We start from the raw sequence: 26,710 nt of genomic DNA, 5'->3' as shown, positions 1-26,710 counted from the left end.
TTCATTCACTACTTCTAGAGCATTTCCATCGAGATTCCACTTTTCATATCTTCCCCAAAAGCCACCTTTTCGAAAAACAATCACTTTAGTCTTGTCAGTATTTACATTCAAGAAGAGTGTTTTACATGCATTATTCAGAATATTAATTTGATTTTGCAGACCAGTCGCAGTGTTAGATAGCAGTACAATATCATCCGCGAACAGAAGAATGAACAACTCTAATAAATCAGGCAAAAACTGAATTCCATGAATACCACTGATTTCAACTCCTGATGCAATTTCGTTTACAAATAACGAAAACAATATAGGACTCAACATACAACCTTGCCTTAGGCCAACGGGACAATTAAAAAAAAAAAACTCAGTTAACTTATCTTCAATACGTACGCAAGACGTAATACATTTATACATAGCAATGATAGCATTAATAATTTTCCCCTTTATACCTTTCTGAATCAAAATATCAAACAAAGGCTGACGTTACACAGAGTCAAATGCTTTTCTCAGATCAACAAAAACAGGCGTAAAGCTTGCCTCCCTTCTTTGATAAAGATTTCTCAATAACCGCGTTCAGAGTAAAAATATGATCTGTTGTGGCATAACCACGCCTGAATCCAGCCTGTGACTGTTAGCATATCATTTTCTTCAGCCCATTTGACAAGTCTTTAGCACTGATGTATAACATTTGCTAATAAGACTGAGCAAAGAGCGAGAGAGTGGTGGGTTGGGGGTCGTAGCAGCATGATTTACCATTGTGTTTCGTGTTCAGTTCTCGTGATTGAATGATATTCTTTAAGGTCTCCATTTCATAGTTCTTGAAGTAAGAAACGTTGAATAAAAAGCGAATGGTCTTGTTCTAATACAAGAGGACTGGGTTCCAGAAACCTTACATTGAAACAAGTGTGTTAACGAGACTGCCTCATCCTACTGGTTATGGTCTTGATATTGTTGTTGATGTTGTCATCATTGTTGAATCCCTGGTCCAAACCGTTACGTTCCTGGTGATGCTTTGTTAATGGCTGTTGACCATCTGTTGATTGTCTGCTGAACATCTTTTAGTGGTTGTTGATGGTCTGTTGAACGATTTTTGATGGCTGTTGAACATCTGTTGATGTTCTGTTGATGGTTGTTGATAGCTGTAAATGGTCTGTTGATGACTGTTGACTGCTGATGTCTGTTCATGGTCTGATCATGATTGTTGGTGGTCTGTTAATGGACGTTGATGGTTTGTTCATGGATGTTTATCGCTGTTGATGGTCTGTTGATGGCTGTTAACGACATGTTGATGGTCTGTTGATGGTTGTGGATGGTCTGTTGATGGCTGTTGATGTGTGTGGATGGGTGCAGGTGGAGGCTCTGTCCAAGGTGGTGATGGACCTGACGCATAATACCCGGTACCTGCACAGCGTACCGCAGTTCGGGTCCAACGACACAGAGGACGACATCCAGCCCAGCAAAGACCTGACCTGGTTCAGGATGGAGACCGCCCCCTCCAACATGCCCAACAGAGGTGACGGGGGTCCCCACACATCCTCGTGGTGATGGTGGTGGTGGTGATGCTGATGATGATCACGATCATCATGATGATCATGATTATGTTGATGCAATGTCATGTTTATGTTTTGACAAATCATGATGATGACATGATGATGATACCGATGCATGTTGATGTCTTAATGACGATGATGGTGAGATATGATGACGATGACATCTGATTTCATAGTGATGATACCATATGGATATGATGAGGTACAAAATGATGATGATGTGATAATGATGATTACATTACATTACGATGGTGATGTTAGTTACATTAGATTTAACATCCATCATGAAATGCGGCAGACGGGGATTACCATCTCATGATACCTGGCGGGTGGAGCTTGGGGGAGGGTGGAGGTCTGGGGCACAGGACCTGACTGACACTCTACTGACACCACCAGAACGACACGTTAGGATGGGAGGGTGGAGGACTGGGGCACAGGACCTGACTGACACTCTACTGACACCACCAGAACGACACGTTAGGATGGGAGGGTGGAGGACTGGGGCACAGGACCTGACTGACACTCTACTGACACCACCAGAACGACACGTTAGGATGGGAGGGGGGCAAAATGCCTATGTTAAGTTGGGTGTCTTATTTCGAACTCACAACGTTTTGACTGCGAGAACGATGGTGATTCTGTTGGTGCTGATGTCTTCACTGGACACAGTGTGACGACGTGGGCCACACAGGCCGATAAGGACGACGAAGACAGCAATGAAGACGTCTCACGATGATGTCCTTGTTGATGATGACGGTGATGACGATGAAGATGGTGATGACTGGAATATGGTGATGACGATGAAGATGGTGATGATTGAAATATGGTGATGACGATGAAGATGGTGATGATCGGAATATGGTGATGACGATGAAGATGGTGATGACTGAAATATGGTGATGACGATGAAGATGGTGATGATTGAAATATGGTGATGACGATGAAGATGGTGATGGTTGGAATATGGTGACGACGATGAAGATGGTGATGGTTGGAATATGGTGACGACGATGAATATGGTGATGATCGGAATATGGTGATGACGATGAAGATGGTGATGGTTGGAATATGGTGACGACGATGAAGATGGTGATGACGATGAAGATGGTGATGATCGGAATATGGTGATGACGATGAAGATGGTTATGATTGGAATATGGTGATGACGATGAAGATGGTTATGATTGGAATATGGTGAACACGATGAAGATGGTTATGATTGGAATATGGTGATGACGATGAAGATGGTTATGATTGGAATATGGTGATGACGATGAAGATGGTTATGATTGGAATATGGTGAACACGATGAAGATTGTTATGATTGGAATATGGTGAACACGATGAAGATGGTGATGATTGAAATATGGTGATGACGATGAAGATGATTGGGATATGGTGATGACGATGAAGATGGTTATGATTGGAATATGGTGATGACGATGAAGATGGTTATGATTGGAATATGGTGAACACGATGAAGATGGTTATGATTGGAATATGGTGATGACGGTGAAGATGGTGATGATTGAAATATGTTGATGACGATGAAGATGGTGATGGTTGGAATATGGTGATGACGATGAAGATGATTGGGATATGGTGATGACGATGAAGATGGTTATGATTGGAATATGGTGATGACGATGAAGATGGTGATGGTTGGAATATGGTGATGACGATGAAGATGGTGATGGTTGGAATATGGTGATGACGATGAAGATGGTTATGATTGGAATATGGTGATGACGATGAAGATGATTGGGATATTGTGATGACGATGAAGATGATTGGGATATGGTGATGACGATGAAGATGGTTATGATTGGAATATGGTGATGACGATGAAGATGGTGATGGTTGGAATATGGTGATGACGATGAAGATGGTGATGGTTGGAATATGGTGATGACGATGAAGATGATTGGGATATGGTGATGACGATGAAGATGTTTATGATTGGAATATGGTGATGACGATGAAGATGGTTATGATTGGAATATGGTGATGACGATGAAGATGATTGGAATATGGTGATGACGATGAAGATGATTGGGATATGGTGAAGACGATGAAGATAACGTAGTGATGATTGGCGAATGGTGATGTCGATGGCAATATGGGTTCATGTGTGTGATTCTTTCTTTTTTTGTTTTTTTAAAAGAAAGAACGAAATTAGTAAATGAATGAGTGAAATAATGAATGAGATGAATGAAAACAACTACAAACTTGTTAACCGTTTTTTCTGTTGCACGTTTGATGAAAAAAATGGACACAAATCTGAATCAACTGGCTTCATGGACTTGTTTGAAACAGAAAAAAGTAACGTTCAGAAAGCTGACAATGTGTTGTTTACAGGTTCACACATTCATTACGTGGATCTGAGGTCCAAGTATGCCCTGTACGCCATGGACGGCTGTGAAACATACCAGGTCAGTTCCCCGGGGATACATCAGGTCCTCTCACAGCGGGGATGAAGCAAACCCATCACCGTGAAAAGTGACATCTTGGAAGATGTTATTTGGGCTTTTGACAAACTGAAAGGTCTGCGCATGGATTTAGACCACAGCAAAGAAACTGCGGCTTAACAGTTGTTTTTGAATGACAAACTCATTACAATGTGCTGGTTTTAATAACTTGACAGAAAAAGTGTTTCTTTTGGGAATATCTTGAATGAAAACAATAGCTTTAACAAAAATGGTTTGTTATGGAACTTTGTTCACGAAAAGCATGACTACATATATATTGTCTTCATTGTTAGGGGTGTGTGTATCCAGGTCACCAGAAAGTGAATACACAGAGGGTATGAAGACAACAAGGCGTTACGAACTATAAGAAAAAGTCTGATAAGTAACAAGATTTATGAACTCCCGAATGACAATGAAGTGTTCAGAAAGAAAGCTTTCATCCAATGGGAGAAGGAAGTAGACATCGTATCAGGAACTGGTTTTAACACACAATGCAAAATATTTACCACCTCATGATACAACCTGACTGAAAGCAGCTGAATAATATCGTGCCGCCGAAACCTGGCGGTAATTTGCTTCATTTATAAGAGAATGCTTCTGCAATCTCAATTCAAAATACTGAACATTAAAATTTAGAGAACTTTGATTTCAATTGACATATGCCATGTCGAAAACCAGTAAACTACGGGAGGGTTGTGTTTAGCTGGTTAGGTCTGGTTTTTAATGCAGGCTTGGCTCTGCTACTTCACAGTGCGAATACTCATGATACATTTCAGGTCATCAGGTAGGTGAATGTCCAAAGTAAACCGATGCTGCTGATAAGATGTTGATGTGTCTTCCTCCATTGCCAAACCACTTCGCCGCATTGCATGTTCTCTTAAAAAAAAAAACGAAAAAAAAACCCCGCGATTCTTGGCTCTAATTGCATGGCTGGTGTCATCTTACAGGTTCGGACCTCGTTGAGCAAGTTCCACACCCACCTGATGACGGTCCACTACAACTCCACCTCCAAGCAGTTTGAATACCTGGACTGTGATGGCCAAGCCACGTGTGGGGATAATCACGGAATCGAACTCACACCAGTCAGAGTGTAAACCGTGTCGCTTTTCGATTCCGATCGGCTTTTTCCCGCCATATTACAGCGGACACTTGTCTGATGTTAATGGAAGAAAATATTAAATACAATGCAGGCATGTGTTTTGTTTTATTAAAATATTGACAAACTGTTGTGAGGCTTTCTGTTGACTGTCCTCAACAGTGAATGAAAAGAGAACACAACTGTTCTATTCAAAATACTGTTCCTTCCAAAAACAAAAATATTTCTCCCTCCCTCTCTCTTACACTAAGATGATCAGTGTGTAGATGATGAAGACTGTGTGTGTGTGTGTGTGCGTGTGTACGTGTGTATGTGTGAGAGTATGTGCGTGTGTGTAAATGAAGTGCGTGTATGTGCGTGATATATGTAGATATATATATATATCTGCAGTTCTATGCGCGCGCGCGCGTGTGTGTGTGTGTGTGATACACCTATAAAAAAAAACTAGTGCAGATAAGAATCGCAATGCTGATTTTTACGATCCTGATACCTCATGCGGGAACAACTCGACTAGATCCCATTCCCTGTTTCACAGCCAGAAAAACACACCAAAAAAAAAACAGGGGAAAAAAAAAACAAAAAAAAACCCAATCCCGTGGACATGGCACACCACCACCATCCCAGTACGCAGACACACAGCTACCAATCCCTCGTCCCCTCCCCACAGAGACAAGAGACTCGGTAATTTGTTGACTTCAAAGTCATATGAACATGGGCGACAACAGAATTTTACACCTGTTTACGTAAACACTACGAGTATAATCTGTTACTGCAACAATTACGATGCACACACACACACACACACACACACACACACACACAGAGAGAAACCTCAACATCAAGGTTCTATCCAATGATAACCATGACGTCAGGCTTTAAAGGCGGACAGTCACACAGGTGCACGCTTCACAACGTCAAGTGCAGTTACCAATCATCACACTGAACGGAATGGAAAAGAAACACCAACAAACATCAGCCACAGAAAAGCTGCCTGTAAGCCGGGAATAAAGGAAATGATGGCAGAAAATATGATGGACCAAAGATAGATGGGTGCTTGCCCCAAAATTAGACGACTCTGTAGAGGTGGCAGATGATGGCATTGTCAGTGTTCTGTCCGTCTCAGACATTAATACCTCAAGCCAGACATGCGGGCAGGCAGACAGACAAACCAGAAGAGAGGCTGGTTTGTGTGCGTTCCCACTGCAATGGAGACATGTAAAACAAATCAAGTGAAGACGTCAGTAACAAAATGGTTTATTCAAGCCACAATGGTGTAATTACATAGCATGTTAACCCACCCGATAAACACATGCGATACAAGTTCTCTGGTCTTCAACATATTGGAACTACTGGTGCACAAGATTCACTTTCTGTTAATGTACATGGTCTCTGAGTAGTGGCGGACAAGGAGAAAACAATGTCAGCACCTACAAGACTGAGGACGGCAGGAAGGGGGGTCAGTGGAGGAGGAGGAGGAGGAAAGTGGGGCACAGCGATGAACCTGGGTTTGGTTTGTTCACGTGTCCATACACAATGCTGAAATGCGACAATATCTGCACATCTGGAAAAAAAAACTATGAATATGTAAATAAAACAAGGTAAAAGTATACGAAAAGAATAAATTTATCCCCAACATAGTTCCAGTCACTCCTAAGTAACACCTATCAGTCTTTGTAGCCGACTCAGTCCCATGAGAAGTGAAAAGTTACTGGGAAAGGAAACGGCATGATTCGGAAGAAAAACCGAAATCCTTAAACACAAGGAACATACCAAAATCTGTCTCAGATACTGACCACATTTAAGTAGAAATACAAAGAACAGCATGCTGAAATGAACATTTCGATCATACACCAAATTATAATTTCAATTACAATATAATTTCAAAGACAGAACATTCCAAATGTAATTTATTTAATAAACACCATATCATAATGTTGAACATAAAAGGAATGATAAAGCATCAAACAAAAACTTCTTTTTATAAATTTAAAGCAATATCCATACCTAAAACAATGTTTTCATAACCACATTGCCTGAGAAAAACCATCTCTCATTCATTTTGTGCCCAATTAAACACCTTCTGTGTAATCAGTCTTTGTCAATATACCATCTGCGACAACATACGTAAATGTGGCAGTACTTGCAAATTTGACCACGATGGTAACCTCTGAATCAAGTCTTCTGCTAAAGTTGATTGAGAAAAGATTGATAAACAAATAATTCCAAATAAAAAGGAAATCATCATTCAGGATGATGTTCAAGCTATCACCTTCGCTTCAGAAAACATAGCCTTTGACAAAAACAAATCACGGCACACACACCAGTTGTGACAGTGATGAGCCAACAGGACAGTACAATGAATACAGGCACAATACATAAAGTCTACATTATTAAAGTGAACAAAATCACACGCGAAGAAAACTGTTTGTGCCATTCATCAAAACCAGGACCACGTTTCCTGACACCACCAAACACGGGGAAAGTGACAACTTATCTCCATCAGTGTCTGATCAACTCTCACCATCCACCCACCATTCCTGCCGTCAGCTGAAAACGTGGAGTGAAGCTGGAAAGGTGTACAACTGTGATAGTAAATAACAACTGGTGTTTTATCTAAAATGAAACAGAAAGCTAAGAGAAGATGGGGAAATACTGTTCAAACAACTCTAAACACTGCTCAGCTTCAGTCCAATTCCCGCAAACAAGGATGATATACAATTAATCAAAGGCTCATAATTCATACCATTGCTGCTCTGCGCTTCAGCATACAGGTGAATAAGGGATACAGAGAAATAAATCCAAATATTTCCTCCAATACTGAAGCTTCATGTCCATTTTTATACCCTTCGTTTGACAAGTACACACAGCAATAGCTGAAGAAATGTGAAACACAAACAGCTTCTTCTTCTTCTTCTTCTGCGTTCGTGGACTGTAACTCCCACGTTCACTCGTATGCACACGAGTGGGCTTTTACGTGTATGACCGTTTTTACCCCATGTAGGCAGCCATATTCCGTTTTCGGGGGTACACAAACAGCATTTATTGAAGACTGGACACGACCCTTCAGCCAAGAATATGCCAGACACACAGCAGACTGCTGGACGAAACAAATACGTTTTACATTTATATGACAACTGGTGGAAAACCTTTAAGCTGAGCACGTGTTCTTAAGAGAGGACTCGGCTGTGTCTGACAAGTGATCTGGCTATCATATTTCGTTTCCTTGACACGTTATGAACCATACAATGAACATGTGTGTACCGCTGTGACAACCTGAGGTTAGTTTGATGGCAGCATTTGGGGAGCTGGCAGCCAAATCTCATGGCGAAATACCCCGGCACTGCGCGTTTAAATCTGTTTCCACAGTTACAGATAGAATTGTGGTGTTTGCCTGAACGACAGACACCAGCTTGATTACTGGACACCCGTTTTCCCGGTTCGGGTCAGGAAACAGGATGGAGGACCCATGTAGGCAGGGAATGAAAAGGATGTCTCCCGCACTGCATGTGTCACACACCAGTGACACAGCTCTCGGGGAATGACGCTAATTATTGATCCTTCTCAAAACTTAATCTTTGACGAAACGTCCACCACTGTCAACAGTGAGGGCGATGACTGTCTTTCCTCATCACTACAGACCGTGGGTACAAGGTCCTCACTCTGTGCCAGTGTAGGAACTGAACAATCATCACTACAGACCGTCGGTACAAGGCCCTCACTCTGTGCCAGTGTAGGAACTGAACAGTCATCACTACAGACCGTGGGTACAAGGCCCTCACTCTGTGCCAGTGTAGGAACTGAACAGTCACTACAGACCGTGGGTACAAGGTCCTCACTCTGTGCCAGTGTAGGAACTGAACAGTCATCACTACAGACCGTGGGTACAAGGTCCTCACTCTGTGCCAGTGTAGGAACTGAACGGTCATCACTACAGACCGTGGGTACAAGGCCCTCACTCTGTGCCAGTGTAGGAACTGAACGGTCATCACTACAGACCGTGGGTACAAGGTCCTCACTCTGTGCCAGTGTAGGAACTGAACGGTCATCACTACAGACCGTGGGTACAAGGTCCTCACTCTGTGCCAGTGTAGGAACTGAACGGTCACTACTGATGATGGAAGTCAAGTCTGCAAACAAACCTGAACTCAAAACTACCAGTATCCCAAAGCTGACAGATGTTGGAGCATGTGAAATTCTTAGTAAACTGTCTTCAAAATTCACATTGATTTGTCCGCACCTTCGTGACCGCAGTCTTTACTGAAGCAAGCTCACTTGACAACACTGACAGAACTCGTTACCATCACGACTGTCAACTACCTCATTCTTTATTCTCCCACACGATTCTGACCTGAATAATACCCATCGTCTAACAGTGAGCTTTTTTTCTTTCTTTTTTTTTTTTAAAGAGCATTCTTCATGGTTTAATGCAAAATCCAGATAGATTTGTGTATGTTGGTCTGTGATTGAACTTTAAGAGTCTCGTCATCCTAAACGTGTCTGCAAGTAAAAGCATAGCCAACATTCATAATGGATTTACAAGTGAAGATATATCCAGCTGACTGACTGACTTCAGTGTACGGGAGAATACTGCATTCCACACCTGTCAACTCAATCTTTATGTTTTTTTCCTTTTCAATAATCTGACATCTCTTTTGTTGGACTTCAGTTTTCTTCCATCTCAAGCACTGCCTTTCACTTTAATTCCGTGGTTTGATACGCCTTGGAAGACGCACAAGATGATACCGAACACAGCTGAAAACAACAGCATAAATTATATCTCTTCTTGCATTCAGCAAACTTTGGAAACGGATGCATATCCAAAAGGAAAAAAACTGAGAATGGCAATACACTTTTAAACCTCTGATCATGTAACTATCACCAGGATTTGTAAGTCTAATGTCATCTCCAAAAGAAAAAATGGCTACTGATGCTTTTGTTCAAACCAAATACTGAAATACTGCACCTCCTTCGTTTCCATTGGATGGTTTGCGGTTGGTTTTTGCTGTTCTCTTAATTTTCACTTGGTCCCTCGGTTAGAATAAAGTTCCATCGTTGTTCTTGTTGTTTTCAACTTAAACCTTTCCCTTTCATAAATGTTTCTCTTTCATTCCCTGGTTTGAGTTGAATGAAAAGACTGTGAGGGAGTGCAGTTGACAGCCAGTGAGAACCACAACAAACTCTTCAAGGGTCAGTTTTTTTCTTGTGATGGTAGTCAGGAAGGAAACACTGTCCATGGAGTCAGGAAACACAGGAAACACTGTCCATGGAGTCAGGAAACACAGGAAACACTGTCCATGGAGTCAGGAAACACATTGGAGTCAGGAATCCTAGTCTATGGAGTCAGGAAACATGGTCCTATTATTTCATTAATAGGTTAACAATTCTCTGTGCATCAGCCTGGCCATAGTTCAGGACTTACAATTATGAGCACACCTTGGCCTTTCTGTGTGCTGTTCAGATCCCGTCCCCGGTAAGATAAGTTCTTTGCTTCTCCCTCTCCTCCCACATCTCTTGACAAGGTACTGTGCTGATCATTAGTAATGATTACTCTCATAACTCATCCGATCAGGAATGACCTCCACCGGTAATTCAACAATGACGAATGTGTGTGTGTATGTGTGTTTTTGTCCGCACGTGTGTGTGTGTGTGTGTGTGTGTGTGTGTGTGTGTGTCCGTGTGTGTGTGTGTGTGTGTGTGTGTGTGTGTATGTGCGCGCATGCCCGTGTGTGTGTGTGTGTGTGTGTGTGTGTGTGTCCATGACTGCTCCGGGCCAGACCAGAGCCCTGGTTGTGGATATCAAACCATGCACTTGCTGAGCATTGTCTAAATGACCTGAAGCGTCCAGCCAACTGCTACTGACAAGTCACAGACATCAATTCACCCATTCCATGTTGTCAATTTTCCCTCTTTACTTTTCCTGAAGGTAAGTGTTTTGTATGTATTAGTAAAACCAAACAAAATAAAAAATAATAACAACCAAAGAATTAATAAGTAAGTATATCAAAATTTGCAGTGATTTAGAAATACAATGATGTACCATTAGTATTTACAAAAAAGTCAATTTATTTGCTGTTACAAGCTGTTTATTTTGAGGAAAGAAAATATAACTTTTTCCAGCTTTATCAAACAATAACCTTGCAGTGTTTGCTTCAAAAAATCATTTTGTCATGATATTAATAACGGTAATAATAATGAAAATGTGTTGAGAGCTTTTCTTCCAGACTGAGCTCAACACAGTTGAAAAAGATAAATAAAAAAATGAACAAAGATATAACAGGAATACACCATAAAGAGCATTTCTTAACACCACCCATCCATTACACCATGTACACACAAAAACAAAAACATTTACAGCATGGTTGCTGAGAAGAGAAGAGATCAGACCCAGGCCCAGGTGTTGTCTCCATGTGCAAAACCCACCTCAGCTTCAGATGCCTGGGGACAGTCTATTTGTGAGCAGATTAAGACTGCACAGCAAAAATAAAATCACTATTTCTGCAGGTAAAATAATAACCATACATTAGCTGATAGTTCTCACTGTTACTTTTAGTTTTACAGATGGCCACTGCATAGTCTGTTGTTGTGGTATCCTGTATATTGGAATCAGAACAATGACTACTGAACACTGCTATAGTGACTCAGCAGCAGAGCAGGCTACAGAGTCTGGGATGATACTGGGCTTAATTCAAGAGACTGTGAAAAACAGGTAAAAAATCCTGCTCTCACCTTGTGAGGTAACAAAATCTTGAGAGTCAAACTACTTAACCCTGAGGTACAGTGCACAGAAACTGGATCATAAAGCAATCAAGATGCCAGAAAAAAGTAACACAACTGCAGGCTGTCTCAAGAATGCCCAGTGACAATGGTTGTTACTTTTATTGCTCGGCACCTGTTGTTGTTTCGAAATTTCAAAATCAAAAGCAAAATTTTTTTTCCAGAGGCAAGCCTCAGACACTGAACATATCATACATGACACCATATTCTAACAGGCAGTTCCAATGATACACATAATATACAAACTCCTTCAACCCTGTGCCCAAGCATTGCTAGTGCGACAAAATTTGTTTAATTAAAATGGGTTTTCCCCTTCCTTTTCTTGGTCGCAAGCAAAGGGAACTAACTTCCACAGTATTTCTGGTGGTGTTGGCTCCTGTCAATTTGAAGGAAAAACCAGTCCATTTTAGTGTACTTTCTGAGTTTTTCCACATCAGAATGGCAGAGCAGCCTGCCAAGGCTGTAAACACTCTGGGGTTGAACGGGTTAAAAAATCTTGTGGGAACAACTTTTCTCTTCAAATGCCAGCTCCGTAATGAGATCATCACTTTCTCAAAAGGAAATTCTTAACTGATAACAATAATCATCATCACCGTAATCATAAAATAATAATAATAAATAAATTATGATAATCATCTAATAATAATCATAATAATAATGAATAATAAAAATAATAACAATAAGAATAAAAATCATGTAAAACAAAATATCAATATCATTATCACACCTTAACTCTCTTTGGAATGCCATGACAGGGAAGTGCAAAAATAAGACAGGCTGCCATAAAGCGTTTAATTTTTGTTTTGAAGGGGAGGGAGTGGGGGTGGGCAAGGAGAGGGGAGTGATTTGAGTGGGGTTGGGTGGCCGTGGGAGGTTGCTGACCCATCATCTGCACACTGTCAGTGGCATTACTCCCACACCTCTCATTCTAAGTGCCCCAGCCACAGTCACACCTAAGTTCATCTACCACAGTCCACAGGGATCTATCAGGTCATACACCAGAGGAGATCCTGCACTGCTGCTGAGTCAGCATGGTGGTGTTCAGTAGTGACTGTTCTGATTCCAGTTTACAGGAAACCACCTGCTGATAACAATGATCGCTTAGTGGTGGGGCCAGACTGAGAACATTCCCTCCAGAGTGGAGATGGCCACCATGTCCCTGCAATGACAGTCCCCATGGAACTGGCAACACCAGTCCTCAGCAGGAGCTCACCACCAGCATGGAAGTGGGGGGACATGGATACTTACTTACTTATTACTCAGTGGGGATGGTCAAACTGTAGTCACCATGAGAGCACGGAGTAGAAGGCCACAACGTCTGGGACAATTTTTTTTCCACACTGATAATGGCTGCCCAAATTTCAACACATGCAGTGGAATAATGCCACTGAAATGGTGCAGATGATGGGGCAGCAAAAAACAAAACAAAAAAAACATGCAGACTGTGGAGTGGATGCTGTCAATGCCTTTCTGTGTGTTACACTCTGATGTGTCATTCAGTTTTCTCCCACACAAGTAAGACGAACCATACTGGCTTTACACAAGTTAAAACTGCTAAAGTATACATGTTATGAAATTGATCAGTTTTAAAACAAAATACACATGGTCATAAATGTATTTTTAATCTACCAATTTGTTTTCTACTGTAACAGTAATATTATGTCTAGTTGTTTTTTTTCCATAGTGTTGTTAGGAGTAAAATTACATAAACAATATACATACAATCATATTCAACTAGTAGGAGAAAAAGAACTGGTCTTTTGGGTTCTTTCTTATTAGACTGTAGATGACAGAGAAATCTCCCAGCTTACTTCAAAGAAGAACAACGCAAACAACAGTGTCATACAGTACAATGCGGCAGGCTAGTTCTGCTGTTCTGAAAACGAGAGCCTTTCGCATTAGCTCCTACACATCTACAGATACAAATCATAAACCACTAAGTTACAGGCATCCACATACATGAATACAAATGCAGTATACATCTGGTCAAACTAAATCATTGGGGGGACAAGAAAAACAACTTCCAAGGCAGACAGACATGACAATGGAATCATCGGTCATCCCCATCAGTCATCACAGCCCCTGTGCCCCCTGTCAGTCCAGGTGAGGAGAGAGGTAGGTTTGGTCCCTGAACACAGTCACATGATTACCTGCCCCTCCACATAACGCATCAACAATGAACTGACACAGAGACTGGGGCTATCAAGGACAAAAGCGCTGCTTTTGGAGGCATTTGATTGACACTGAACAAAATGCCATGTGATAGACAAATGTGATAGTCTATAGACAATGAATGTGCATGTAAAAGATGATGGACATAAACATACAAGTAAAGGCAATGAACATAAATGTGACAAACAATGAACACATAAGTAGCATCACAATCAAACAAGCAGTGCCATTTATGTAGAAGTATCAGTATCAGTGGCTCAAGGAGGCGTCACTGCTTTTATGTAGAAGAACATTTATTAATACATCCCTCTGGGAAGTTTTCTCCCCTTCAATTTCTAGTTAAAAAAAAATAAATAAATAAAAAAATAAAAATTGTTTCTGAAAATGAAATTCTTAACAATCAAATAATAATAATTTACTAGTACTTTTATAAATTAAGTTCCTATGACCCTGGTACCTGTCAACCATCCCCACACAACAGAATTATCAGTCATCATTGGTACCTGTCAACCATCCCCACACAACAGAATTATCAGTCATCATTGGTACCTGTCAACCATCCCCACACAACAGATTTATCAGCTGTCATTGTACCTGTCAACCATCCCCACACAACAGAATTATCAGTCATCATTGGTACCTGTCAACCATCCCCACACAACAGATTTCAGTTGTCATTGTACCCGTCAACCATCCCCACACAACAGATATCAGCTGTCAATGGTACCTGTCAACCATCCCCACACAACAGATTTATTTATCAGTTGTCATTGATTACCGTCAACCATCCCCACACAACAGATTTATCAGCTGTCATTGATGCCTGTCAACCATCCCCACACAACAGATTTATTAGTTGTCATTGATACCTGTCAACCATCCCCACACAACAGATTTATCAGCTGTCATTGATGCCTGTCAACCATCCCCACACAACAGATTTATCAGCTGTCATTGATGCCTGTCAACCATCCCCACACAACAGATTTATTAGTTGTCATTGGTACCTGTCAACCATCCCCACACAACAGATTTATCAGTTGTCATTGATACCTGTCAACCATCTCCACACAACAGATTTATTAGTTGTCATTGGTACCTGTCAACCATCCCCGCACAACAGATTTATCAGTTGTCATTGGTACCTGTCAACCATCCCCCCACCCACACATAACAGATTTATCAAATCCTATGTGTCAAGTACCCAGCACAAAAATCACACACTGTTGTGGATTCATGAAAAGGGAATGCAGTCTACACACCATTACTGTAAGATGATGTTGTCATAAAGTAATTGTGAGCCTGCAATGTTTGTGCACTTGCTAGCAAGTCAAAAGCGTTAGCATGCTTGACAGCAAGTCTAGAATGTTTGTATGCTTGCCAGGAAGTCTAGAATACAATGTTTCCATGCTTCTTTGCAAGTCTAAAATGTTTGTATGCTTGCTAGCATGTCTTAACTCACTTGCTGCCATTGTCCGCATATGCGGATGTCGTCGGACAAAGCGTTGGATGCCAATGTCCCATATGCGGATTTGGATTTTGAAAAGTCGCGCTGTAGGAGGACGTGTTGGATACGAAACTCAAAAGCAGAACTGATTCTTAAGTTATCTCCGGCCAACTTTTCATTCACACACACTGCGTGTGTGTAGTGATACATTCGTTAGCAGACGACAACGAAGCATACCCTCGGTCAGCTCTGCAAGTTGTTTGACAAGATGGCGTCACGTCGAAGTGTTCGACACGGTAGGAGAGGTCAAACGCAACACAGCATTGAAGCTACTTTGGAAATGATCCAAACTGAAGGCTCCGATGTTGAAGGAGATAATATTGATTCGTCGGACAGTGAATTTGAACCATATCCCGATGAACTAGAAATAGATTCAGCCGCTGAAGAGGGTGTTTACATTGGAGAGGAAAGCGAGTCCTGACCATGTGCCAGCTGACCGACACTGACAACGAGATCACTGAGGAAACGGACGAGTTTGCTGGTGTTTTTGCCAGTGATTGGCCTGAAAATGGTGAGTGTGTATGTATTTTATATATATATATATATATATATATATATATATATATATATATGATATATATATGTGTGTGTGTGAAACAAAACAATGTCACATGCTCAGGTGTACAACTCTGTGTGTGTGTGTTTATGTTTATGTGTGTGTGTGTGTGTGTGTGTGTGTGTGTGTGTGATTGCATGCATATGTTTACTTATTTTCTGTTTTACAATAACATGGAGTTTATTTGTAGAACAAGGTGCTATAGAAATGACAGTAATACTACTAATACTGATGATACTGTCATTATTGTTCTCCATCAGCCAGCCCCAGGGAAACCCTACGTTGAGCCCAACATCACAGTCAACGGTCAGAGACTCAGTGCAGTGGAGCGGTTCACATACCTTGACAGCACACTGTCAAGAAATGTGACCATCGACGATGAAGTGAACGTCAGGATTGCAAGAGCAAGCGCAACTTTTGGTAGACTCAATGCTAATGTCTGGAACAGAAGAGGCATTGGTCTTGAGACCAAGCTAAAAGGTCTACAGAGCAGTAGTTCTCCCCACACTACTGTACGCCTGCGAAACTTGGACAGTGTACCAACGACATGCCAAGAAGCTGAACCACTTCCACACAACATGCCTCAGGAAGCTACTGAACATCAAGTGGCAAGACAGGACCCCAGACACAGAGGTGCTCGCAAAAGCCACCCTTCCCACCATCTTCACCATCCTGATGCAGTCCCAGCTTCGCTGGGCTGGACACGTGGCACGCATGCCAGACCATCGGCTGCCCAAAAGGCTCTTCTATGGCGAGCTGCAACAAGGGAAGAGATCACACGAAGGTCAGAAGAAGCACTTCAGAGATACTCTGAAAGTCTCTCTTAAAGCGTTTGATATCAACCCTGACTCCTGGGAGGAATCTGCAGTGGACCGTGACATATGGCGCGTTGCTGTGCACAAAGGCGCCAAGTTGTGCGAGGCCAACAGGACTGCTGCAGCTGTTCAGAAGAGGCAGGCCAGAAAGTCACGGGCAAACAAGCTCCCTGACAATGATATTCCCGTCTTTGTCTGCCCCAACTGTCAGCAAACATTTCGTGCGCAGATTGGACTATTCAGCCAGTCCAGCCATCTGCGTATTCACAGATAGATTCATGAGCATCCTCCCCCCCACCCCACCACCACCCTCCCCCCATCCTCCAGCTGGATGACAACGATGGTCATCATCGATCTCGACGGACACACCACCAATACTAATATTGTTAAAAAAAATCTAAAGTGGTTTTCTTTGACTACATGTAAAAAACTTACCACATATGCTTCCATTCACATAAATTTTTAGAATAAACAAGGGAATAAGCAAACAAATAATTTAACAACAATAAGAAGAAAGAGTCAGACCTGCATGATCATTTGTGTGTGCGTATGGTTGCAGGTCATGTTGCTGTGCTGAAGTGGCAGGACAAAAATCCAGTTCATGTGCTGACAACAGTCATGCTGCCAACTACCATGGTCAGTGTGACAACACGACACCGTCCTGAAAGACAGAAGCCAGCTGCAGTACAAGACTACATCACCAACATGGCTGGAGTGGATATGAGTGACCAGCTACTGCAAGTGCAAGGTCTGTGAAGACCTGTTCAAGCGCCACAACATACCAAGACACGAAACTGCCAACTGGTGTCCAAAATGTGGAGTTCCACTGTGTGTGAAGCTGTGCCCAGGACTCAACATCACCTGCCATGAGCTTTTTTCACTCCAGACAAGACTATTGTCAGTGATAATACATCAGGTTTTTGTGTACAGTGAACTCCTTTTTTTTATGTAGAGACAATATTTTCTTTTGTGTGCGTGATTTTCAACTTTCTCCATCATCTGTTCATACTTCATTGCATGTACTAGGTCTTCAGTTCCTCAAATAGTGTTAGGATGTGATGTGGAACATTTGTAAGCTGTTCAAGGTCACTTGGTATACCTTTCTGATGGGTGCAAAAATGCTACAAAATACACAAAAAATGAATACCGTGGTCAACAACAAGATGGTGAATAAATAATTTAATTTTTTGCACAAATATGGAACAACATTCACTGAATACACATACTAAATTTCAATTGTCTGGGTGTTTATTTGTTTTTTTGAGAATTTTTTTTCCCATCCTACACAAACCCTGGGTTTTCTGGGATTCGCAAGAGCAAAAACTCTTGGCATGGAGTGAGTTAAATGTTTGTATGCTTGCCAGCATGTCTAAACTGTTTGTATGCTTGAAAGAAAGCCTCAAATTATGTAGTATGCTTACTAGCATGTCTAAAATATTTGATTACTTGCTATCAAGTCTAAAATGATTGTAGGCTTGCAATAAAGTCCAGAATGTTTGCATGCTTGCTAGAGAGTCTAGAATATCTGCATGCTTGTTAGAAAGTATAAAATATTTGTGTGCTTGCTATAAAGTCTAAAATGTGTGTATGCTTGCTATGTTTGATAGACTATTCATTCCAGCAACAAAACATTTCATATACTCTCAGGTGAGTCCATATCAATTTGTTGTGAAAAACAATTCTTTCTCTTTGAAGTGATATAAGAAATGTCCTAGCACAACCCGAGTTCTGATAAACTGGATTCACTGCTTTAACTCCGAGGAGAATGAACAATCACATGATGTTGATGGTGATCAAATGTTTCATAATAACTCAAAGTTCACATTGTCAGATATGATAATAAACAGAATATACAGGTAAGGGTGTTCACATGTTTTACAGTGACTGAAGTTTCAGTGTCAGACATAACATAGGCCAGGAAATGAGAAACTGAATGGAAGACTGTGAACAAGAAATCAGGTGAAAAGAAGAGAACTTTCAGTCAATCAATTAAGAGCCAATTATGTGTGTGTGTGTGTGTGTGTGTGTGTCCATGTGCCGGTGTGTGTGAGTGCATGTGTGAGTGTGCATGTATGTGTTCGCTGAGTGTGTGTGCATGTACATGTGTGATTTGTTCTTTGGTTGGATTTCATCTGATGTGGACCTGATGTGGCAGGGAGTGTGTGAAGCTGCACAGGGAAGTCTGCCCGCTGTGGGTCACCTGCTGGTCTTCCCAAAACAACTTACCTCCCTTCCACAGCACATCACCAGTCAGCAACCAGAACCTCAACAAACACTGTGCATATAACAAGCATCACATTACGGAGGGCACTACTGCAATGAAGTCTTATAAAGCAAAAAATCACAATTATAACGAAAACAACAAAAATGATCACAAAAAACACCTTGTGCCAAAAAATAAGCATCATATTACTGAGGGGACTGGAACAGTCTTGTTGAAAAAAAAAATTTTTAAAACACCTTGTGTCAAAAATAAGTATTATATCTCAGAGTGGACTGGTACACAGTCTTGTATAATTTTTTTTTTTTTTTTTTTTTTTTTTAAAGACAACAAATGGCTTGTGTCAAAAATGACTCGATGTGTATGTCCAATAAAGAAGCAAAACACAGCACATAACACACTTTGGGACTGAATTCACTTTAAACACTAATGGTAAATCTTTGTTATTGTTCACTTAATTCACTTATTCAGCAATGCCAAAAACTAATCAACAGTAAAAATCATAAGTTAAAAAATGAGACACAGACATGAAAAGAGGGTGCCTTTTTTTCTTTTTATGGGAATGAAACATACAACATAACATCTCTGAGTGTACCATTCCTAGTAAATCATTCTGACAAAAAAGACAAAAAAGCCATATTATTTACTGAATCACATGCAGATTTGACAAAACAGCAAAAATTCAAAGAAAAAATACACCGAGTAGGCAACAAAAGGATACAAAATACACCCAAAGCACTGGAAAATATTGTAGCATGATTGGCAGCTGTTGTTTACAATTTCACTACATTGTTGTCAGAAAACAGCAGCCTGGTAAGCCTATCACAGACTGATAACAGACAAAAAAAAGAAAAGTCTTTCAAAGAAAAAAGAAAAACAACAAAACAACAACCCAGATACAAACCAGGAATGAAAAGACAACAAAGAAGAAATGGAAGAAAGAAAGAGAAAAAAAAGGAAGAAAAACAAGGGAATGCACAAAAAAAAAAGAGACAGAGAGAGTAAATTTCTCACTCAGAATTTCCTGGACAGGGCCAATGGTATCACTCAGAATTTCCTGGACAGGGCCAATGGTATCACTCAGAATTTCCCGAGGACAGGGCCAATGGTATCACTCAGAATTTCCTGGGCAGGGCCAATGGTATCACTCAGAATTTCCTGGGCAGGGCCAATGGTATCACTCAGAATTTCCCAAGGACAGGGCCAATGGTGTCACTCAGAATTTCCCAAGGACAGGGCCAATGGTATCACTCAGAATTTCCCAAGGACAAGGCCAATGGTATCACTCAGAATTTCCTGGACAGGGCCAATGGTATCACTCAGAATTTCCTGAGGACAGGGCCAATGGTATCACTCAGAATTTCCCGAGGACAAGGCCAATGGTATCACTCAGAATTTCCCAAGGACAGGGCCAATGGTATCACTCAGAATTTCCCAAAGACAAGGCCAGTGGTATCACCCAGAATTTCCCAAGGACAAGGCCAATGGTATCACTCAGAATTTCCCAAGGACAGGGCCAATGGTATCACTCAGAATTTCCCAAGGACAGGGCCAATGGTATCACTCAGAATTTCCTGGACAGGGCCAATGGTATCACTCAGAATTTCCCAAGGACAGGGCCAATGGTATCACTCAGAATTTCCCAAGGACAGGGCCAATGGTATCACTCAGAATTTCCTGGACAGGGTCAATGGTATCACTCAGAATTACCCAAGGACAGGGCCAATGGTATCACTCAGAATTTCCTGGGCAGGGCCAATGGTATCACTCAGAATTTCCCAAGGACAGGGCCAATGGTATCACTCAGAATTTCCTGGGCAGGGCCAATGGTATCACTCAGAATTTCCCAAGGACAGGGGCCAATGGTAACTGAGTGAACACTGTGATCATTCTTCAGACTTGCCCCTGGCTGCAAGTTTTAGCTGTTGGTTCACAAGCCAACTACATCTAGTCAAATCTTTGGACTTCATTCTGTACCTCACACAGTTTTTATTTAAGGCCTAGGAATGATACATTAACATTAAGTCCTCAATAAAGGGTAATTAGTTATGTCCAACTGTACAATCAACAACTATACTCTACCAGTTTTAACGATTTCAGATTGTCCAACTGTACAATCAACAACTATACTCTACCAGTTTTAACGATTTCAGGTCAATCTTCAATCAGAATCTTGTTAAATTTGGAAGCAAAACCCAACCCAGGCCTACCATGCCAACATGTTCTGTCCAAAATGCTCTGTGGTGATGTGATCTTGGACCTCTGAAATCTCAACACAGTTCATGTTCTCCTAACATTACCCACTCCTCCATATCTGATGAAGGCTGGATGCGAGACACAAAACCCTGTGATGCACACATGCCAGTTCAATGACATATTGACTTCAGACTGTGAAAGGATGATCTACCTTCCTGCACTTTGTGTTAAGATTTACCACGGACGCCCAAACACCCATTCATTATCCAAACAGGAGGATTTCACAGACAATGCGAGTCAAGAACTAAGGTTAACATCTGACAGTTGTGAACATCCTTGAAGAGAAGTCACTGTCTGTCCTCTGAAACAGTGTCAGTTCTGGAGAGTCGAGAGTCCTTGGTGAGCGGCAACCTGTGTGGCACTGTAGGTGAAGGCAGACAGTGACCCCTCCAAGCACAAGGCCTGGGGACAGTGATGACACACCCACAGCAGGTACCTCTTCTTCCTTCTGCTGATGTCATCCAAGGGAAGAGCAGATGCTGATGTCATCCAAGGGAAGGGCAGATGCTGATGTCATCCATGGGAAGGGCAGAGAAGGCAGATGCTGATATCATCCAAGGGAAGGGCAGATGCTCCATGTGCCCCACAGTGGACAACAGAATGATTCTGATGCAAAACAGCAATCCAGAATAATGTTCTTTCTGGCGTGTCAATGTGGGTACAGATGACATAAAAATAGTGCCCAAAGTTAGAACCACAATAAAATAATCCTCACATTAAAACAAGAAGCCAAATATATCTCCTAATCTTGAAATATAGGCACAGTTTTCATAACATATCTATGGTCATAAAAGTCAGGATGATGCTTAAAGCAGATACACGCAGTAGCTCACAGACTGACAACAGACACTTCACACTTATTTGTGTGAATGATGGAAATCAGTCAGTAGTCACACATGTTTCAGAGCTAGAAAAGTCAAAGGATAAGGTTTCTTGGTCTACAACATAACAGTGAGATCTCCCCAAAAACTCATGATCATCAGTATAACCAACATCACTGTCCTCCAAACAACCTCCCCCCCCCCCCCCACCTCCCCACACACCTCCTCCTAACATCCCCAAAGGATGCTTTCCAACCGACAGGCCGCTAACAGGCTCCCTTGGTGGTGGAGGAAGTGGAGTCAGTGGTGCACGTGGGGTGGGGGTTCTTCTTATCCAGCAGCTGTTCGGCGGTCCTCACAGCGTTGGGAATGGTGTCTTTGGTCAGCGTCTGGTGGCCAAAGACCAGCTCTGGCTCCTCCACCTCCTCCCTCGACACCTGCAACACCACCACCCTTCTTTGACACCTGCAACACCACCACACTTCTTTGACACCTGCAACACCACTACACTTCATTGATATCTGCAACACCACCACCTTTCTTTGACACCTGCAACACCACCACACTTCTTTGACACTGCAACACCACTACACTTCATTGACATCTGCAACACCACCACCCTTCTTTGACACTGCAACACCACTACACTTCATTGATATCTGCAACACCACCACCTTTCTTTGACACCTGCAACACCACCACACTTCTTTGACACTGCAACACCACTACACTTCAGTGACACCTGCAACACCACCACCTTTCTTTGACACCTGCAACACTACTACACTTCATTGACACCTGCAACACAGCTACGCTTAACAGGGTTACATTCTGTGACACCACTGCACAAAACAGGGACACATTCAGCAACACCACTGTGCGTTGTTTGACTTTGGGAATTGAAGATGACCATGACGTCAGGAGCAGATGTAAGACTGTGGGTCTGAAGGTGACCGGTAAGGCCACTCCCGGCCCAGAATGCTCACCCACATGTGGGATGTGTGGGAAGAAGCTGCAGTGGAAGTGAAGGTGGTTCATGCCCTGCATATGGCACGTTTCCTCTGAGTCTCTGTGGTGCATCTGTTTTCTGCTGTGTGTGCTCCTTTGGGGATCTTGCTTCGTCCGGAGCAAGCGATTCACAGCTACTGGGTTTAATGTTGAGGTTTTGGGGGGACGCTTTGAGGCAGTGTTTGAAGCATTTTTTCAGCTCCTCAACTGAGCACTTGCCCTGGCCCAGGTCTTCATACAGCAGCTGTTTTGGCAGTTGACTGTCATATATCCTGATGACATGGCCAGCCCATCTGCCTTGGGCTTTCTGTAGGTGGGTGTAGAAACTGTGGGTGCTAGCTCATTCCAGGGCTTCTGTGTCTGGGACTTTGTCCTGCCATTGTATGTGGAAAAGTCTGCAGAGGTAGCCCAAGTGGAAGTGGTTGAGCTGTTTAGCGTGTCTGCTATAGACAGTCCAAGTCTCACTGGCATGAAGAAGGGTGGTGAGTACCACTGCTTGGTAGGCCTTCAGCTTGGTGGTAAGGCTGTGTCCTCTCCACTCCTATCATTTTTACGTGGTAAGGCTGTGTCCTCTCCACTCCTATCATTTTTACGGAGTCTCCCAAAGGGGGCACTGGCTTTGGCAATTCTGTTGTTGATCTCTGCATCAATGTTCACCGCTCGTGAAAGAGCACTCTCCAGACAGGTAATGCTGTCAACTGCTTGTAGCTTCTGACCCTATATTGTGATGTGTGGCTCCTGGCAGGGCTTTCCTGGTGCTGGCTGGTACACAACAACTGTCGTTTTGGTGCTGACTGTGAGACCAGAGGTGTAGCAGGCTTATGAGAAGCAGACCATTTCTCAGTGCATCTTCCGCTGTGTGCTGGTGTTCAGGGCGCAATCATTAGTGAATCACAACTCTCTGCTTGACCTCATCACATACTGACGGGCACAATAGCCGAATGGTTTAAGTGTTGGACTTTCAATGTGAGGGTCCCAGGTTGGGTTCGAATCTCAGTGACGGTGCCTGGTGGGTGAAGAGTGGAGATTTTTCTTATCTCCCAGGTCTACATATGTGCAGACCTGCAAGTGCCTGAACCCCCTTTGTGTGTATATGCACGCAGAAGATCAAATACGCACGTTAAAGATTTTGTAATCCATGTCTGCATTCAGTGGGTTATGGAAACAAGAACATACCCAGCATGCACACCCCCAAAAACGGAGTATGGCTGCCTACAAGGCAGGAAAACAAGAGAGGCAAGGCCTTCAAGACTCACTTGTGATACACTTAAAAAAAAAAAAAAATCCAAGCTTTTTATGTATAGAGTATAATTTCAAAATGTAATGTTTAAGATGAGAAAGATGAGTTAAAAGTAAATCAAGTCCCCTAGCATTAATTACAGAGTAATTTCCCTTTTTTACTATCTGCACCAAAACGTTTCCAAATAAATAAAACTTCCATGCTTAGCAAAAGAAGTTCCTGTTTGAACAAAAAATGATAATAATGACTGCTCTTGTTGTTGGGTCAGAATATCAGATCAAAGTGCCAAGTTTAGAGAATAAAAAAAATATAAATATAACAGTAAATGCAGTTTGCATATAATCAGGCTTCATTTATTATTTTTTTGTGCCCATCCCAGAGGTGCAATATTGTTTTAAACAAGATGACTGGAAAGAACTGAATTTTTCCTATTTTTATGCCTAATTTGGTGTCAACTGACAAAGTATTTGCAGAGAAAATGGCAATGTTAAAGTTTACCACGGACACACAGACACACACACAGACAACCGAACACCGGGTTAAAACATAGACTCACTTTGTTTACACAAGTGAGTCAAAAAAGGTCATACACGTAAAATGTTACATGTCTGTCTGAGTGTGTATGTGTGCATGTCTGAAATTTGATTGAATGACACAGGAAATGAATGATGAGCACCCACTGGCAGCCGTCAGTCAGCTCTACCCAGGTAGGCAGCCTGTTGTGCAAATGACCCTGTGTTTGTAAAGCCCTTAGTGCTTGGTTTCCAACCAAGGATAGGCGCTATACAAGTATCAATATCAATCAATCAGTCCCTGCTTCACACTGTTCATCACTGGGGAGGCAACACCACTACACTCAACAGGGATACATTCTGTACTTCTTTCATGTGACCAGTCCTGTACATTCTCATCATCAATCATATTTTCTTTCTGTACCATTCCTCTACAGTTATTATTGATTTCTTTATTCATTTATTGCTGTGTGAATGGAGGTAGAACCCATTATATGTGCCCATTATTATGATAATTAAAATCATTTTTGTTAACCCTTTCACTAACAGAACTATTAGTGATTTTTGCAAAATAATCACCCACCTCTAAAAAAATCACAAATATTAAAATCAAGCTCAAAGTATGTTAAAGATATGTTTTCTTGATCAACAACAATATTACTTTTCTATCATTTTTGTTGTTGTTGCTATTGTCAATGCTGCACAGGAAATCAAAAAAGTCCTTGCCACCTCTTCTGTACTGCAAGTTCTGGCAGCCATGTTAACACACTCAACAGTTTTTCGCTTTATAAAACGCAAAAAAACAGCATCAAAATTGAGCCAAAACTTGCAGAGAAACTGCTTCAAACACTCATCATGACAGGCGCCATTTGCAAGGGAGGTAAGTGTATCCAAATGAGTGGCTGGACATTTGATTATGCAGTTACCTCTAAACTGCAGACATAAATACATATATATATCTAAAGTCAGAAATGAAAGCTTTTTAACTGGCGGTGGTGCAAGCAAATGATTATGTTTCAGTTTGAAAGGAGAAACTGCATTGGTTTGGGTATGTTTTTGTGCAATATGGAGTGATGGCCCAGAGGTAACGCGTCTGCCTAGGAAGCGAGAGAATCTGAGTGCGCTGGTTCGAATCACAGCGCTGTAGTGTAGCGAAGCGGTCTCCCTGGGGAGAGCAGCCCAAATTTCACACAGAGAAATCTATTATGATAAAAAGAGAAATACAAATACAAATCCAATATGAAGTGGTGAGTTAGGATGAGTGAATGAACAACACCAGAACAAGTTGCTGCATTCTTTAATACTGGCAAAAAATATTCTCTTTGTTCTCATCTCGGTCTGTGTCTGGAGTTTTTTGTTCATTCTTCTTCTTCAGTATTCATGGGCTGCAACTCCCACCTTCACTCATATGTACATGAGTGGGCTTTTACGTGTATGGTTGTTTTTACCTCGCCATGTAGGCAGCCATACTCCGCTTTCAGGGGTGTGTATGCTGGGTATGTTCTTGTTTCCGTAACCCACTGAATGCTGACATGGATTAGAGGTTCTTTAATGTGCATATTGGATCTTCTGCTTGCGTATACACACAAAGGGGGTTCAGGCACTAGCAGGTCTGCCCATATGTTGACCTGGGAAATCGGAAAAATCTCCACCCTTTACCCACCAGGCGTCGTTTGAACCTGGGACCCTCAGACTGATATTCAACACTTTAACCATT

The 26,710-nt window shown here is 41.9% G+C and overlaps 1 protein-coding gene across 4 annotated transcripts in view; it reads right to left on the bottom strand.

The window, feature by feature from the left end:
* Positions 1 to 11,002: 11,002 nt before the first annotated feature.
* Positions 11,003 to 26,710, bottom strand: part of LOC143291164 (glutamate--cysteine ligase catalytic subunit-like) — a 67,542-nt gene continuing 51,834 nt past the window's right edge. For 2 of the 4 annotated variants that reach the window (XM_076600865.1, XM_076600867.1), the window contains exon 18: positions 11,003 to 22,670. In XM_076600865.1, the coding sequence (XP_076456980.1) occupies positions 22,500 to 22,670 (171 nt within the window). In that variant the 3' untranslated portion in view covers positions 11,003 to 22,499. The remainder of the gene's footprint in view (positions 22,671 to 26,710) is intronic. The other 2 variants (XR_013056478.1, XR_013056479.1) reach the window with 2 other exon arrangements.

This window comes from Babylonia areolata, chromosome 16 (assembly GCF_041734735.1).
Source record: "Babylonia areolata isolate BAREFJ2019XMU chromosome 16, ASM4173473v1, whole genome shotgun sequence".
NCBI classification, from domain to species: domain Eukaryota; kingdom Metazoa; phylum Mollusca; class Gastropoda; order Neogastropoda; family Buccinidae; genus Babylonia; species Babylonia areolata.
This window is presented reverse-complemented; position numbering and strand designations above follow the sequence as displayed.